This window comes from Rhinolophus ferrumequinum (genome assembly GCF_004115265.2).
Source record: "Rhinolophus ferrumequinum isolate MPI-CBG mRhiFer1 chromosome 13 unlocalized genomic scaffold, mRhiFer1_v1.p Super_scaffold_3, whole genome shotgun sequence".
NCBI classification, from domain to species: domain Eukaryota; kingdom Metazoa; phylum Chordata; class Mammalia; order Chiroptera; family Rhinolophidae; genus Rhinolophus; species Rhinolophus ferrumequinum.
Window position 1 is genome coordinate 1,247,974 of NW_022680356.1, and position 18,485 is coordinate 1,266,458.

At 46.0% G+C, this 18,485-nt stretch overlaps 1 protein-coding gene and 1 pseudogene across 1 annotated transcript in view; one reads left to right on the plus strand and one right to left on the minus strand.

Moving 5' to 3' along the window:
* The window catches only part of ACOXL (acyl-CoA oxidase like), a 248,107-nt gene that overhangs the window by 145,591 nt on the left and 84,031 nt on the right, over positions 1-18,485 (minus strand). The window contains 1 exon segment of the mRNA XM_033100859.1: positions 4,622-4,738. Within this exon segment, the coding sequence (XP_032956750.1) occupies positions 4,622-4,738 (117 nt within the window).
* LOC117019303 (lysine--tRNA ligase-like) lies at positions 5,160-16,518 on the plus strand (annotated as a pseudogene).

Below are 18,485 nucleotides of genomic sequence, written 5' to 3' on the forward strand. Positions count from 1 at the left end.
ATGCATCTTTAAAAAAAGATTCAAAATACTTGAGGCAAAAACTGATAAAACTGAACAAAGAAATAGAGAAATACATAATTATAATTGGAAATGCCAACACTCTCCTCTCGATCATTGATGGCACGAGTAGGCAGAAAATCAGTAAGGGGCACAGCCAATCATTTATTGAATAGACATTTACATAACTGCCCTCCTGACTACAACAGATTATGCATTCTTCTCAATGAGTGCGTGTATGCATGCGCGCGCGTGCGCGTATTCTGGACCACACATTTAAAGGAATAGAATTCAGATGAAGGATGTTTTTGGCCCATGACTTCTAAATAACCAGAGCAGTCAAAGCAGATGTCTCAAGGACCATTTTAAAGTATTTTGCACTGAATGAAAGTGATAAATGAAAGTACAACATATGAAAAGCAGAAGGATGCAGCTCAAGCAATGCTTGGGGAGAAATTTTAGTATGAAATGATTAGATTAGGCTAAAGGCAAGAAGATTATACTTGCCTTTATACTATACTAACAGTGTAGGGGGTTGATAAGTGTTTTCTCACAGTGGTCCAGATTTGCAATTCTGAAACTAATTTGCATGCATACGATGGTCAAACAAGAAAATGTATTGTATCCCCATGGCTATTCACTGGCAATTTGTAAAAATAGTCATGGGGATATATTTTCTCGTTTGACCGTAGTATGCCTGCAAATTAAAGTACAGGATAGGGATTATAGTCAATAATATTGTAATAACTGTGTGGTGACAGGAGCGTGCTAGACTCATGGCGGGGATCACTTCATAAGGTATATAAATGTCTGACCACTATGCTATATACCTGAAACTAATATAATATTTTATGTCAATTATAATTAAAAAATTCTTTTTAATTAAAAAAAAAACATTAGAAACTGAAAACAAAAGAAAGAAAAAATGTATTATGGATACTAAAAGTCAGATTTCTCACAATCTAAGAAAGAAGTTACAATATGGAAAGGAGAAAATGCTAGAATAAATCCTGTGGTGCTGGACTGGAGTCAGACATATCAATAAGAACTCATTTTTAAATTCTTATCATATATACCAATAGATACAGACATTTCCCAGCCATGTCCTCTAAGAGGGACTAGAACAGTTACACCCCAGCAGCAGCCAGGACACCCATCTTTCAGGCCTCTGGCTCTAAACATCTTTCTCCAATAAAAGCAGCCAGGAATTCTGGGGCAGGGCAGAAAAAGTACAGGACTCTGCAGCATCTCTGTGGACATAAATTAAGGAAGTGCTAAAGGTGGGGGTGCTCAACAAAAGGATACAGGCATGAGGTCAGTGGAAAGCAGAATTGTGATCACGCACTGATGTCTGCTACGGGTGTGGGATGAAAAGTGGCCGTGGGGACACACACCAGGCGTTTGACAATTCTGCCCTAAGTAATGCTTGCCCTGGGAGCTGTCGCTCTCCATACGTGTGTGTGATCCACTCTGTAGTCCAGCTTATGTCATGCCTTTCTGATCATATTTTGCCAGACCAATATCAGAACACATGGTCTGTCGCTTAACAGAAATTCCTTAATTTATACTTTGTTAAAAGATCCAGGCTGTATGATTTGTGGGAAACAGGGACGAGCCTTGAATTTCCCATAAGAAATTGGTGGTTCAGAGAGGGTGTGAGAACAACAGGAAGCAGCATATCAGTGAAAAAAGTGTTAACAAACCTTTAAGCACTAGCTACGTGTTTTCTGACATATCATTCTTAAAAGAATTCAGGTTAAAAAAAATAGTCTTAAAAATATTAAGACTAAGACAGAGCAGCCTTGTCCACAGACAGGGGAGTTAATTCAGGGTTTGAGACAAAAAAAACAAAAAACAAAAAAAACAGACTCAATAGGAACTGAGCAAAGAGATTTAAAGAAAAAAAAGAGGATTTGGGAGTCTTCCTAAAAGAGCTCCCAGTGGCCAAAGCTGGAACAATCAAAGCAACTAAACAAATGAAATGAACAGGAGAGGGAAAACTTCAGTCAAAATTCAACATCTATGATAAACATGTTCAGCCAACGAAGAACTTCCTTGATGTAACAAAAGGCACCTGCAAAAATTCCGCAGTAAATCTTCAGGCTTAATGGGGAAATACCACAGTGCTTTCCTGTAAAATCACGACCACTGCTGTTCAGTATTGTAGTGGAGGTTTCAGCCAGTCCCATAAGGCAAGGAAAAAAGAGGGGGGGGAAAGCCTAGATATTGCCAAGGAAGAAGTCAAATTGTACGCACATATGATATGACTGTGTACATAGAAAATCCTAGAGTCTATAAAGAAACCCCTATATCTAATAAGTGAATTTAGTGAAAATACAAGGTCAATATTCAAAAATCAGGTACCTTTCCACGTGACATTAACAAACAGCTGGTAATTCAATTTTTAAAGCAATCCCATTCAAATAAATTTAGTAAGAAATGTGAAAGATCTCTACACTGTAAATTAAAGAATACTGCTGAGAAAAATGAAAGACTTATGTAAGTAGAGAGAGACACCATCTTCTGAATTTGAAAGACCCAATACTGCCTGGGTTGCTTTCTAGATTCAGGACAATCACAAATAAATCCAAGCAAGTTTTTTAGTAAAAATAATAATAATAATAATAATAATAATAATAATAATAATAATAATAATTGTATGTGGAAATGCAAAAGACTAGACTAGCCAAGACAAGTTTGACAAAGAACAAACTTAGATAACTCACACAGTCTGACTTCCTTTTTTAGTAACAGCTTTATTGAGATACAGTTCACATACCACAGTGTTCACACTTTCAAAGTGTGTAATTTCGTGGCTTTAAGTATATTTACAGAGTTGTGAGACCACCCCATCCAATTTTAGAACATTTCATCACTCCAAGCCTCATGCCCGTTAGCTGGCACTCCTCACTCCCTGCCTTAACCCCCAGTCCCTGGCAACCACCCATCTACTTTCTGTGTCTCTGATCCTCACTATTCTGGAAATTTCATATCGATGGAATCATATCATATGATCCTTGTGACGAGCGTTTCACTTAGCATAGCATGTTCCAGGTCCATTCCTGCTGCAGCGCCTACCAGCACTGCCTTTTCATGGCTGAACACGATTCTGCTGTGTGGCTGGACCACATCCGTGCATCCGTTTATTAGCTGATGGACCTTTAGGACTGTTTCCACATTTGGGGTATTATGAAGAATGCTGCTATGAACACTCACGTCCAAGTTTTTGCACATCCATATGTTCTCATTTCTCTGTGCATATACCTAGAAGGGGGATTGCTGGATCATGGTAATTTTGTGTTTAACATTTTGAAGAACTGCAAACTGTTTTCCTATGTGGCTGTACCATTTCACATTCCCAGCAGCTGTGTATGCAGTTTCCATTTCACCACATCCTCGATAACACCTTTATGATCTGTCTTCTTGCATTACAGCCATTGAACAGATGTGGTCTCTCATTGTCATTTTGATTTGCATTTTTCTGATGAATAATGATTTTCAGCCCCTTTGTCATGTGTTTGTTGGCATCTGAAATTTTCTTTGCAGAAATGCCTATTCAGGTCTTGCCGATTTCTCAATTGGTTTATTTGTCATTTTATTGTTGAATCGCAAGAATTTTTTATATTTTCTAGATACAAGTCCTTTATCCCATATATGATTTGTAAGTATTTTCTCCCATGCTGTAGATTGTCTATTAATTTTCTTGATGTCTTTTGAAGCACAAAAAGATTCTACTTCTAACGAAGTCCAGTTTATTGTAAAAGGATGTGATGAAGGATATGGGGACACCAGATGGAAGAGGCGTGTGCCAGGGGCACGCGGCTTCCACGCCCTCTCTGGGCACCGCTCTCCCAGCACCTACACATGTACGCCAACCCGGGAGCTCCCCGAGCCCCGCATTTGGGACTTTAAGGAGCTCCCTCACGGAGGCATGATCCATCATAACTCCACTTCCAGCCCCTCCCCTCTCTGGAGAGTCGGGGGTGGGGCTGAAAATCCCAAGCTTCTAATCACGGTTGGTCTTTCTGGTGACCAGCCACCATCCAGGAGCCACCCAGAGTCACCTCATTAGAACAAAAGACACCCAGGAAATTACAGGGGTTTCAGGAGCTCTGTGCCAGGAACCAGGAATCAGCAAGTCCCCAACTTTCTGATCTTGAGAATGAAGAGACAGCCCATAGCTGCCCAGGCAACCTCCTGGGGCATGAGGAGAAGTGAGATGTGCTGTAGACGTTCCGAGGGAATTGACAGCACCATTACCACATGCTGTTATACCTGCCTGCTCCTCCGCTCCCAACATATGCACATGGCTTCACCTATTCTTGAAAACCATACTGTAAAGTAGAACCTTTATCCAAGGTAGAGAAACTGTCAGTATTCGAGTCTATTTCTCTTGGAAACTCAGGAGAAACTCTGGTCCAAGTCTCAAATTCTCTGAGGGTCCCATTCATCTGGACACAGATGTGAAAATGCGGACACCGCTTTTTAACCCGAGGACAGATTTTAACAACACATCCTTCCTGCTCACATCAGAAAATGAAGCTCACCCCCGCCTCTCCTCTGGCTCCTATCAACGCCAGGGCGTCCACTCACCATGAGACAGCAAACCCTGAGGCCCTCTCACCTGCTGGCGAAGACCAGGGCTAAGGTTGTAGCCAGGTGAGGCATCAGTCAAAGGGTCTGCGTTTGGTGCTCAATGATCTTGACCTCTTCCTGGGCCTTGGGCCCAAACTGCCTCCGGCTAGAGAGTCAAGCAAGACACAGTTTTACCAAAATCCTGTAGGCAACTCCTCCCCAGAGCTGAAAGGCCAAGCAGCCATTTGGATGGAAACCTTTCAGATACTTTAGAATACAGAATACCCGAGTCTCTGGAAATGTGGGTAAGACAAGATATAAAAAGTTCCTGAAGACAGTACAACAGAGAGCTTCTCAGCCCTTCTGGAAATTAACCTTCCCACCAGGGAATATTTTGAAAGCCATGTATCTATTTAATAACACAGAGTAATTTTCCTCCTTAGCGTTAGCATTTCATAGTTCCGAGTATCCCACGATCATTAATTACTCCCCTTTACTAAGTGTGTGACATAATTAACAGGACGGGAGCGATGTCCGAGAACATACTTCAAAAAAACATTCTCTGCAGGGAGGTAATGCGAGTCCCGATGCTCCTGCCAGACGTACAGGCGGGACGCTCTCTTCAGCCCACTACGGCCGCACTGCAGCCCCGCACGGAGAAGGTGCTGCCCTCATCCTGCCCTGCTCCCGCGCCTGTGGGCAGTGCTGCGCCTGGCTCGGAGGCAGCTGTTTCCCATGAACTGAGGCTGTCCTTGGAGCAGCTTATAATGTGGTGCGTCTGGGGCTGTCCCCACAGGCAACGCCCGTAGACCGTTTCACAGCATCCCTCGGCCTGTGGCAGGTCACCCCCTGCCCGATCCTGGGCAGGATAGCATCCTGTCATGAACACCTCTGACCTTCATGTGGAGTTCTGAAAGAGCATTTCACACACGTGCACGCATGCACACCCATGCACACACTGGCATATACGTACAGGTACACACGTGCTACATTATCAAACAGGCACAACTGTGCTTCAGACACCACTGAAGTGAGGATATCCACCCAGCACTCAGAGAGGGGAAGCAGCCATCTGTCCTAATTTTTATGTTTGCTAAAGATTTGCTTAAATATAATTTTATACTTTAGTAATTGTCTTGTACTTTTTAAAGGGCACCATAGTCCTTTCAGTGAATAGGCGTCTAGAATTCATGCCCACACGGCCCTGTCGTGTGGTGGGAGGGGACACACACGTGACAATGGGCACACAGGGCAGCCGCTGTGAGCACTATGAGCAGAGGCCTGTTCTCTACGAGGGCGGACTCCCCAGGCACAGTCTGCCCCCCACAGATGGCTGTCCGGGGAACACTGCCCCGACGCCACCCAACACAGCAGGGCAGGACGGCACCACATGAGGCCTGAGAGTCTGGGGAAACCTCTCAGCTTCAGCTGGATCGCTGAGGATCCAGTTAAAAATCCACAGACCCAACAATGGTGTCATCATAACGTCAGGCCACTTTACAAATTCCATTTGTCCCCACCCTCTTGACTCTCGTTTTTAAATGCTGTGATTATAGTGTAGCTTTTTCTATGGCTGTGTGGCTAAAATCTTGTCGACTAAAAGCAGATGTTGCCATACATGAGTCACTGTCCTGGGAGACACTGGCACCACACTGGGCGCTGGACGTCCACCAGGGTCAGGAAGCCCAGGCCCAGCCCCTGCGCACACAGCCTGGGACACAGAAGCAGACCAGGTGGTATGAGCAGGAGAGCCCCGTGCATGGGCCCTGCCCACATCAATCACCGTATTTCCTCTGTGTGGTCAGACCATTTCAGGAGCTTTCGCCCATGGTGACAGCAAAAGAAGAGACTGATCACAGCACCTTTTAGTTTTCTTTTGTTGAAAAATAGTTACAATAACAATTTTCGACAATGTCCCATCAAATAGCCCATTTTTGAGTTGCAGCCTCAGTCTTGGCCCGGCACACAGCAGACACTTGATGTCTGTGTAATGAATGAGTTTTGCCGAGGACAACGGGCAGACGACACAGGCCAAGTGGCTCACTCAAGACCTCACGGATCATCTTTGATGCTAGATCTGCCCCCTGCCTAGTGTGCCTCAGTTTCCCAATTTAGGCACACCTTGTAATCATCCCATTTCCTCTTTAGCCCACACAGTTCAATTAGGGTGACAGGTGCAGAGCAGAAAGAGGCCACCAAGGGTCCAGGTGGCAGGGCTCCCAGTACCTTCTGTCATGCGGAGAAGGAGGGGAGAGTTTAGCTAAGGAGCCACGGAGAGGCCAGGTGACATCACAACAGTCTGTCTTGAAAACAAGGAGAATCTGGCAACTCCGGACCCCATTCCCATGATGTGACCCCTGGAACAGAGAAGCCGCCAACCGCTTGGCTGGAGCCTGGCTGTCCCCTGCGTCTCCAGAGCCCTGCCACTTGCTGGCATTACCTGCAAGCCCGAGAGGCACTGAGTTTTCAACCACTGCCATAGGGGATCCCTTTTTCCATCTAGAATAAATTCACCTTCAGTACCCTCGCTGGCTGATTAAGTTCTGTGACCGTGAGCCTATGAATTCACTAGAACTCCCAGAGGGCAAACCAGCTCTGCCCAGCTCACAGAGTGACACCCAGGTGTCACAGCTGGGCACTCAGGAGCCAACTTTGGCCTTAGTTGAGTGTCCCAACTGTTTGTTGATCCCTAAAAAAAATATACCTGCCAAGAGGGACTCCTTGTGGTTAACTGGGTTCAAATTCCCATCAGAGTCTAGCAGCCATTGCTGAAAGAGGCCTGCTTCTCACACAGGCTGCACCTTCAGGAAAAAGCCACAGACTGGGCTGCCAGCCTCCTACACTGTGTTCCCGCCTGCTTAGCCGGCCCTTATAAAGGGGTTACGGGGATGGTCTTTCCACCAATGGGATGAGACCTGCCCCATCCAATCAGAGCTGCACAGCTATATCCTCATTTGTACCTTTACTAGCCAATCATAGCGGCTCCATAACAACCAATCAGAATGAACGATTCTAATCAATCAGTACAGTGCTATTTGGACCAATCAGACTGTGCGAATTTGTGTTCCTCGGCTGCATAAAAATGGACCAATCAGGTACCAGGGCAGGGACTTTCTCTATAAAATGCATCCTCCCCTTTTTCTTTTTTTTTTGGGGGGGGCAGTGAGGGGGCTGGTGGTGTACTTTCTGTTTCCTCTGGAAGCTGCCGTTTCCCCTGTTGGCAAACTATTCATGTCAACAGTCTCTCCTTTTATGGCACCCCAGATTGGGGACACCTGTTGGCCTTAAATTGATGGCAGTGACCTTTTGCTGCCATGTTTTTCCTGCTAAGCCCCTTCAGACATCTTGCCATCCAGGGCTTCTGTCCAGGCAGGGCTCTCTGCCTGCAGCCAACCTCACTCCTAAGGGCCACTTGTTGGTGGCTCAGCCAAATGCCCTCCCCTACTGAGACCTTCCCCCTCCTCAGCACACTCCTCAAAACCCAAACCAGTCTAAGCAGGAAGCTGCTTCTCCTGAGAATGCCCAAGTGTGTCTTCTGCTATTCCTCCCACATGGGAGCACTTTTCCCTTCACGCTGGCACGTGTGCACCTGTAGTAACCACAGGTTTCGATGCTTTGACATCTGGGACCTTGCTGACGCTGGAGGGACAGTCCCTCCCAGAGCCGCCAGTTCTTAGAGTGAGGAAATGACTCCTCTTCGAACCCATCATCCAGCACAAACTAACCAATGCAGAGCCACACCCCAGCCAATACCTTTGTCTGGCTCTTCCACTCTGGGCCATTGTCCCCTGCCCTAACCTTCCTAGGGCCAGGTACCAGACAACCAGGGACAGCCCCATGTACCAGAACATTCGAAATTATTCAAACGGGCCAGTCCTAACCTGCTTAGCCTGCTGACCCTGCCTCACCCGTTCCTTCCCATGGAAACCAGAAACAAGGCTCTCGCCCACATCTCCCCTCGCTCCCTCAGCTTCCTCACTGCGCCTGGGGCTCCCTGTGTGACTCTGTGACAGGTGGCCTGTCCCCTCTTCTTGGGAACTGTGATAGCAAGTTATGTTTTCAGTGGCAGGCATTTCCTGATCTGTTGGCCTCACCATCCCTGAACAATAATAAAACCTGGGTTTCCAAACAACACTTGTGGCAGGACGCGCAGCTCACTGAGGGCAGACCTATCCCGCCATCAGGAGCTCCAGCCTGGCCACGTGTGGGTGCCAGGAAAGAGGAAGGATGACAGAGGGAAGTTCTGACTCCTCTCAGCAGCTCCACACAGACCCCTCCTCACATCCCGCCTCTGCCTGCCCCCCTCCGCCTGCCCCCCTCCGCCTGCCCCCCTCCGCCTGCCCCCCTCCACTGCTCCTTGGAATGCTTGCTTGTTACTCAATGTTCCAATAAAAGAACAGCGAGTGTCTGCGTGGGAGCAGTGGGCAGTGAGGACAGGGGTGGAGGACGCAAACATGAGGACCCACCCTGCCACCAGCCCCACCTACCGCTGGTTTGTTTGCCTTGTGCTGCACTAGAAGGAAACAAACGAGTGGGCAGGAGGCAGCACCCACACTCTTTCCCTCCCTCCCTCTGGCCCAAGACACTGACTATCCCCAAAGCACTGAGCAGGGTTCCCCCCAGCTTCTCACCCATAAGATGTGTTCTTTGGCTTCTTGGGAGAAAGCATGACTCTAAAAGCTCCTGCCCAGAGATGCACCAGAGGTCATCCCACGATGGTCACCATCTGCCCCCAAGCTGGCATCCTGGCTCCAGCAGAGGCAGCAGAGAGAGGGGCATCAAGATGGTGCCCTGAAAGGGCATGGTCAGTGCAGGAACCCTGCCTGCCACGCTGTGGTCACCCTCTGATTTATGCTCTCGGTCCCTAGCTGACCGCACTGGGGACCATGACGGTCCAGGCCCATCCTCTGGTTGCCATGTCCTGGCAAGCTGCCCTGGACAAGCTCACAGGCCTGCAAGCCTGCAGCTGGTCAACAACCCCGCCTGCCAGACGTCCCAACTGCTCCATGTCACCATCCATACGGCACAAGCTCCTTCCTGTCCTCTTCCTCTGCTGGGTTACTATTTTTCTTTAAAACACATGTAAAGGCTATATTTTTCTCTGTAAACATAATTTTTATTTCAGCGCCGAGAAAAACCTCAAAGTCACTGAGCTTGAATTCTTCATAGTCTTTAAAAACAAGTGACGTGTATACGCATAGTATCCGTGTGAGGACAAAGCTGGAGCTCTGAGCTGCTGTGGATGATGCCCTTTAAAATTATAGATCTGAAAAGCCATTTCTGGATCCCAGCAACTCATAAGGAAGAGAGGAAACGTTTATTTTGGGTTGTTTTATTTCATTCCCACTCAATTTCGAACACGGCTGCTTAAAGCAACATTCATGGGAAGTGACACGGCTATTAATCACCAGCACAGCTACTGCACACGCAGCCTCTGCGGCAGCCGCGTGCCCGCCTTCCCCACGCTCCCTCTCCTCTCTTCTCCCAACGGAGGCCAGTGACCTACTAAAAAGATAATTGCTTCGCGTGTTTCCTGCTCTGCGGCATCATTGCATCAGTCTACTCTGAGTGACATCCCGTCATCGGAAGAAGGAGAGGAGCTTCATGGCCAGAAGACTTCACCTCAAGACTTCTTGGAGTACAAGCTGGTTTGTAGGCATCCATGCTGCCAGAGGGAGGGAGGACAGAACACTCACCCTTCACTGTCCACATGCTGACCTCTGCAGACAAAAGCTGAGCAAATCCCTGGGCACAGGCTACCTTCCCTGTGGCCTCCTTCCCTCATTAGTAACTCCGCCACAAACAGGATTTAAGGGAGGCCGTGAGAGCCCCACAGCTGGATCACTGCACCTCATTCCCACTGAGGCAGGTGGAGACCCTCCCACTGCTCAGTGAGCCCAAGCCTTTCTGTTCCTGTGTCTTCCCCTTCTCTGGGATGGCCTGGACATTGAAGCTCAGAACGAAAATATGTACAAAGCAGGCTATTTTACGCCACTGGGTGGACCAGGCAGATTTGGTCCAGCTGGCCAATCAGGATACAAAAAGTTGGCTGCTTATTATCAACCGATGCATGCAACAGACACCCCGACTTCTAGCCCCTAGCCTCAGCACACCCAGCCCAACCAATCCCTTGGATCAAGCTTGGGATCTCGGAAGGGCCAGGCTGCACACAACTCTTCCTATATGTTTTTTTAAAAAGTTGAACATTCAACGGGTTGCCATTGGGCTTTGACAAAGCAACCCTGACAAAGCACTGAAATATCAGACTCAACATATCACATCACCATGTTTTAGCTGTCACACTTCAAATGTATGCATGTGTGTGTGGCATATAGGTAAATGCTTCTTTAATTGTAGTCCGAATTGTGATTAATATGTAAAATGGCCCCAAGGAAAAGCTCTCAGAGTGCTTTTCCAATCCTGCAGGATTCCCAACAAATAACGTGTACCTTCCAGATGCCTTTCTTTCTCCCAGCCCTCAACAGTCCAACCACCACAGACTAGACTAGACAAGTCCTCAGGGGTTGTGATGGGTCAGTGACGATGACACTTTTTAAACACGAGAATATTTCAGAAATAGAAAGAAATGAAGGTGCTTTCCTGTCAGTGTCGAAAAGTCTATATCGAGAACAGGGAACCACCCCGAACTCGCAGACGCAAACATAGGGCCCATGTTTTCTTGGCCAGACACTGCAGACAGAAGGAGCCTTTGCCATTCCTTTTCCTCTTTTTCAAGGGTCACACCAAATCAAGATGCCAGGAACATAAAGATGCTCCCCAACAGGAAACCCGTGGGTCTCACCCCAACACGAAACCCGTGGGTCTCACCCCAACACAAAAGCCGTGGGTGTCCTGCCGCGGTGCCCAGCGGGGCCGCCATTCTGCAGACTGTCTACCCGGCCACAACACTGAGTAGTGCCACGTGGAGCAGGCAGCTGACCGGGCACCACAGGCAGAGGAACCTGCCGTGCTGTCTCCAGGTCTGCACTGAGCGGGGCACTTCTGGACGACCTTACAAACCTGGGTGATAACCCATGTCACCCTGCCCGTCAACAGCCAGTAGTGAGGCAGGCCTGGGTCGCCGGGATCTGACAGTTGGCCAATTCCAGCTTCTTTGACGGTTCAGTGACACAAACAGGAGTGGGTCTGACCCAGCACATGAGGACTCTGACCTCTCACAATGAACACCAGCAAACCAGCTGCCTCGCTGTTGAGTTTGCTCTGGATACTCTTCTGGTGCCTAATGGGAGGCCATCCTGGGACCAGGTCAGCATCACGTCACCCCAGGCGTCACAGGGGGCAGGAGGCAGGAGGTGGTGGTAAAAACCCAGGCTGTGGATCAGATACACCTGGTGTACACACAGACTCTGACACCTGCTGTGTTATCCTGGGCAACTGACACAAACCTGCTGTGCCTCAAATTCCTCAGCTGTAAGACGGAGCTGGCCATGATGTGAGGGCCAAGTGACCTTTGCCGGACACATAGTAGGTATACAAGGTGTGGCCGCTGTCATCCTCACAATCATTACCATTGTCTCCAGCCCCTAGGATTACCCTCCATTCTACTCATCCTTGATCTTGAAAAGCCATTTAAAAATTTCCCAAAAGAAGCACTCTTTCTTCTTCTTTAAGCCGAACAAAGCACTAACATTCTGCATCACTAAAACTGTTACAAAAAGTTTCAGGGTAAAGAGGAAAGTCTCTTCCACCCAACCTTAAAGGCAATGAAACTGCTGACAGAGAAGAAAACAGGGTGCCTACTGATGTGCTCAAAAAAGTGTGTGTGTGTGTGTGTGTGTGTGTGTGTGTGTGTGTGTGTGTGTGTTAAAAGCATAGGAAGCTTCCTAGAAGCACCCGCTCCTCTTATGTACCCAAGAACACCAGCCGACTCTCTTCTTCTCAAATTCCAGGGAGGGATAAGAATTTTGTCTCTGAACAAAATAAAGCTGGAAAAGGTGGTGGCAACCTTCACGTTGCCATAGAAGCAGCCGCTTCCTTGCAGAGTCAATCAGCCTACCCTAGAGAGGAGTCTGAGCGTTGTTCACATGGTCCCCACACAAGGGAAATTACTTTACTTTTCAGAATTACAGCCTTAGTGATATCTGTGAGTGACATGGTGGTTAATCTTAGTCGTCGGAATTGTGATTCCTCCTTTTAAAAACTCGCATCCTAATGAATGCAAAACAAAATTACAGTGGTGGGAGATACGGAGGCATGAATTACAGCTGAGACTGCCTGTGGTGGGCTAATGACTCCACTGTGGAATTATTTTCGTATTTTAAAAAATTGTATGCAGAGAGAAGTCTTCCATCATCAGCACCACTGCAGAGATACTGCAGAGCCCCCCTGTGCTGCAGCCAGGAGAGTGAGGAAGCACGACGGCAGCCCCGGGACAGCCAACTCTCCCTTCTCTTCTCCCCTCCATCCTCCGGCAGGTGCAGGGTCTGTGTGCATCTTGCTGCCCCACAGCCAACCAGAGCCTGCCACACCCCGGAGGCAGCAAGCCTGACCACGTGTGTGTGTGGTGAGAGCAAAGAGGCAGACACTAAGGCCCCAACACGCGCCAGGTCCCCCTCACTGAGCATGAGCGGCAGGTGAAAGCCACCTGAGGGCTGGCACTCGCTTCCTAATGCTTCAGGCTGGCTTTAGATCGTCCCTGACGATGGGACATGTCTGAGGACTTACAGGTTGGCTGCTGCCTCCACTTCCCCTCTTAATCCACAGCCTTAAAGGTAAAGGATGCTCTGTATGCTCTTAAAACAACAGCAGAGTCGTTCAATCCATTAACATAGTGTGTCCTTGTGTGTTTTTAGATCATCTCTCATCAACGTTTTGTAGCTTTCAGCATATAAGTCCTGCACCCGTTTTGTTAAATTTCCACCTATTTCCATTTTTATGAACAACTGCAAATAGTATTATAATTTAAATTTTGGTGCCCTTGTGTTTGTTGCTAATATATAAAACTACAGTTGATTTTTGTTATGTATCCTGTGACCTTGCTGAACCCACTTCTTATTTGTAGCACTTTTCTGGAAATAACTTGGGATTTTCTATATAAACAATTATACCGTCTTATGAGATAATAGAAAATGTCTGTGTTGGTCTCTGCCCTGGTTCCCGGCACAGGGCTCCTGAAACCCTCGTAATTTCCTGGGTGACAGGCCTGTCTTCTGTTCTGATGAGGTGACTCTGGGAGCGCTCGTGGATGGACCCTGGATGAGGGCTGGCCGCCCAAAAGACCACCTGAAGCTTGGGATTTTCAGCCCCAACCTCCCTCCTCCCACCGTTCTCCAGAGAGGAAGAGGGGATGGAAACGGAGTTAACGATGGGTCACGCCTTCACCATGAAGCCTCCACAAACTCCCAAAGTATGGGGCTCAGAGAGCTTCCAGGCTGGCGGGCAGACCCACACCAGGAGGGTGACACACCCAGCTCCGCGGGGACTGAAGTTCCTGTGTGTGCTCAGGATCCTCCCAGACCCCTTCCTGTGTGCGTCTTCATCTGGCTGGTCACTGTGGCCTTCATCCTGTCCTTTAATAAGCATGCTTTCCTGAGTTCTGTGAGCTGCTCCAGCGAATTAATCAAACTGAGGAGGGGGTCATGGTGACCTCCGATCTGCAGCTGGTTGGCCGAAGCATGGGTGATAACCTGAGGTGACAAGTGGTGTCTGAAGTGGGGGCCGGGGACAGTCTTGAGGGGCTGAGCCCTTAGTCTGCGAGAATTGACGCTGTCCCCAGGTAATGTCAGAACTGAGTGAAATTGTGGCACTCAGAGAGAAATTGTGGCTGGCATCAGAGACTATAGTGAAGTGTTCTGTGTGAGCAGTGAAAGAGATTCACACACACACACACACACACACACACACACACACAAAGAAAAAAAAAAACAGTAGGGAAGAACAGGGTTTTTCCCTACATAGGAAGGAAAAAATTGAGTTTTTCCTTTTCTACATCTGAATATAGGAACAGTTTTATTACTTCCTTCCCAATATGTGTGGCTTTTATTTCTTTTTCTTGCCTTATTGCACTGGCTACAAGTTCTATCACTATAGTGAATAAGAATGGTGAGAGCGGACACCCTTGCCTTATTCCCAGTCTTACGAAGGGAGCATCCAGTCTTTCACCATCAAGTATAATGTTGACTTTATATTTTCCTTAGGTGCTCTTTATCAAATTGAGCACATTTATCACTATTTCTATTTGAAAGAGAGTTTTTATCAAGAATGTATGTTGAGTCTTTCGGGTGGTACATGGGGCTCAGGTAAATGTGGAGGGCGGTGAGCCCAAAGTGAGCTAAAAAGTCACTTGAAACCTGAGAAGAAGGTAGAGAGAAGTAGGCTGAGAAGGAGGAGCTCAGTGAGGGAGAACTAAGCCAGGCCAATGCTGTTGCCACCAACCGCACCACTGATAATGACGTGGGTGCCAAGGAAGAGAGCCTGGACCCAAGCCAATATGAGATCCGCAGCCGAGCAGTCCACCAACTAAAGGTCGATGGGGAAGACCCACACAAGGTCTATGTAGACATCTTGCTCACTCACTTCATCCAGAATTCATCACCTACAGCCTGGGAAACACCTGAGTGACATCACCTTAAAGGTGGCAAGTAGGATCCATGCCAAAAGACCTTCTGGGGAAAAGCTCATCTTCTATGACCTTTGAGGAGAGGGGGTCAATGTGCAAGTCACGGCCAATCCCAGGAGTTATAAATCAGAAAAAGAATGTATTCAATCAATAACAAACTGCATTGGGGAGACATAATGGAGCTCAGGGGAGTCCTGGGAAAACCAAGAGGGTGAGCTGAGCATCGTTCCCTATGAGACCGCACTGCCATCTCCTTCCTTGCATATGTTAGCTCATCTTCACTTTGGCCTCAAAGACAAGGAAACACGATATTGTCAGCAATACTTGAACTTGATCCTGAATGACTTTGTGAGGCAGAAATTTATTGTCTGCTCTAAGTCATCACATACATAAGAAGTTTCTTGGATGAGCTGGGATTCCTAGCGGCTGAAACTCTCCTGATGAACATCATCCCAGGGGGAGCTGGGGCCAAGCGTTTTACTGCCTACCACAGTGAGCTGGCCATGGATTAATGCTACGAGAATGCTCCAGAACTGTGCCATGAGATGCTGCTGGCTGGCGGCATTGACCAGGTTTATGAAATTGGATGCCAGTTCCAGGATGAAGGAGTTGATTTGACTCAAAATCCTGAGCTCACCACCTGTGAGTTTTAGATGGTCTTCGCAGACTATCACAATCTCAAGGAAATACGGAGATGATTTCAGGGATGGTGAAGCACATTACAGGCAGTTACAAGGTCACCTACCATCCAGATGGCCCTGAGATTGACTTCACCCCACCCTTCAGAAGAATCAGCATGGTAGATGAGTGGCCAGAACTAACCTCTACGAGACTGAAGAAACTTACAAAATTCTTGATGACATCTGTGTGGCAGACACTGAATGCCCGCTACCTCAGACCACAGCCTGGCTCCTTGATAAGCTTGTTGGGGAGTTGCTGAAACTGATTATGTGTCAATCCTATACTCATCTGTGATCGCCCACATGTAATGAACCCTTTGGCCAAATAGCACCTCTCTAAAAAGGGTCTGAGCTCTTTGAGCTGTTTGTCACGAAGAGGGAAATATGCAATGCCTACACTGAGCTGAATGACTCCATGTGGCAGCGGTAGCTTTTCCAAGAACAGACCAAGGCCAAGACCCCTGGCAATGATGAGGCCATGTTCATAGACAAAAACATCTGCACTACCCTGGAGTACGGGCTGCCCCTACAGCTGGCTGGGGTATCGACCGAGACTCCATGTCTCTCACAGACTCCAGTAACATCAAGGAAGTACTTCTGTTTCTTGCCATGAAACCCGAAGACAAGAAGGAAAATGTAGCAACTGCTGATACACTGGAAAGCACAACAGCTGGCACATCTGTCTAGAAAATAGTGGCAAGCCACATAACTCAGGCATCTTTGAATTTCTGCAAAATTGCAACGACTGCAAGGGGATACTGGTATGTTGCTATCCATTTAACTATCATAGTTCAGTCACCAGAAGCGAGAAAAGGAATGGAGAATTCCTCTTGTACTCCTCGCTACAAAAAAAAAAAAAAAAAAAAAAGTTTGTCCCTTAGAAAAAAACTATGCTGAATTGTTCAATTGCCTTTTCTGTACCAATTGATAATGATTATGTGATTATTCTTCATTAGCCTGTTAATATGATGGATTACATTGATTTTTTAATATTAAACCAGCATTGCATCCCTGGAATAAGCCCCACTTAGTCATGCTGTATAATTCTTTTTATATATTGCTCAATTCTATTTACTAAAATTTTACTAAGGGGTTTTATGTCTATATTCATGAGGAATGTTGTTTTATAGTTTCCTTCTATTATATTGTCTCTATTTGGTTTAGGAATCAGGATATGACTATCTCCACAAAATGAATTGGAAAGTGTTTCTTCATCTACTACTTCTAGAAGAGCTGTATAGAATTAGTTTTTGTTTTTTGTTTTTTTAATGTTTGGCAGAATTCTCCAACAAAACCATCTGGTCTGGGGATTTTTTAGGAGTTTTTAAATAATTCAATTTTCTTAATAGTTATAGGGTTATTCAAATGTCTTGCATACTGGGCGAGTTATGGTATTTTGTGTTTTTTGAAGCATTGGTCCATTTCATCTAATGTTTTCAGGTTTATATGTAGAGTTGGTCCTAGTATTCTCTTATTACCCTTTTGGTATTTTCAGTGTCTACAGTATTATCCTCTATTTCATTCCTGATATTAGGAATTGGTGTTTTCTCCCTTTTTTTTTTTTGACAGTCTTGTTAATTTTATTAATCTTTTCAAAGAACCAGCTCTTTGCTTTATTCTCTATTGTTGTTCTGTTTCAATTTCATTGATTTCTGCTCTTATATTTATTATTTCATTCCTTGTGCTTTCTTTCAGTTTATTTTATCCTTCTTTTTCTAGGTTAAAGGAGAGCTTAGATACTGATTTGAGGTTTTTCCTCTCTACTGGTGTATTCATTTAGTGCTATAACTTTTCCTCTTAGAACTGCTTGAGCTATGTCCCACAAATTTTGATATATTGTATTTTCATTTCCATCCAGTTCAATGTATTTTGTAAATTTTTTCTTGAGAATTTCTCTTTTTAATATGGTTATGTAGAAGTGTGTTGTTTGTTTTGCAAGAATTTGGAGAATTTTTTCTGTTATCTTCCTGTTAGTTTTCTAGCTTGAATCCATTGTGGTCAGAGAACATACTCTGTGTAATTTCAATTTTAATAATTTGTTGCAGTTTCTTTTATGTCACAGGATATGGTCTATTTTGGTAATGTAGTGTAGGCCCTTGAAAGGAATGTGGACTTTGTTTTTGTTTGGTGGAATGTTCTATAAATGTCAGTTAGATCCTGTTGGTCAGTGGTGTTGTCGAGTTTTTCTATATCATTGCTGATTTTCTGTCTAGTTGTCATATCAGTGGTTGAAAGATGGATGTTGAAGTCTCTCACTATAATTGTGGATTGACGTATTTCTCCTTTCAGTTCTGCCACATTTTACTTCACATACACATTTAAGGTTGCTACATCTTTTTGATGGATTGACCCTTTTCTTCATTATTGAATGTGCTTCCTTGTCTCTGGCAATCTTCTTTTCTCTGAAGTCTACTTTATATGAAATTAATATAGCCACTCCTGCTTTTCTTTGCAAGATATATTTTTTCTATCCTTTTACATTTTATATTATTATATTTGAAGTGAGTTTCTTCTGGACAGGATAGAGTTTGGTCATGTTTTTTTAATCCGCTTTGCCAAACTCTGTTTTTTAACTGAATTTTTTAGACCACTTACATTTAGTGTAATTATTGATGTGTTAGGACCTAAGTCTGACCTTTTTTGTTTTTAATTGT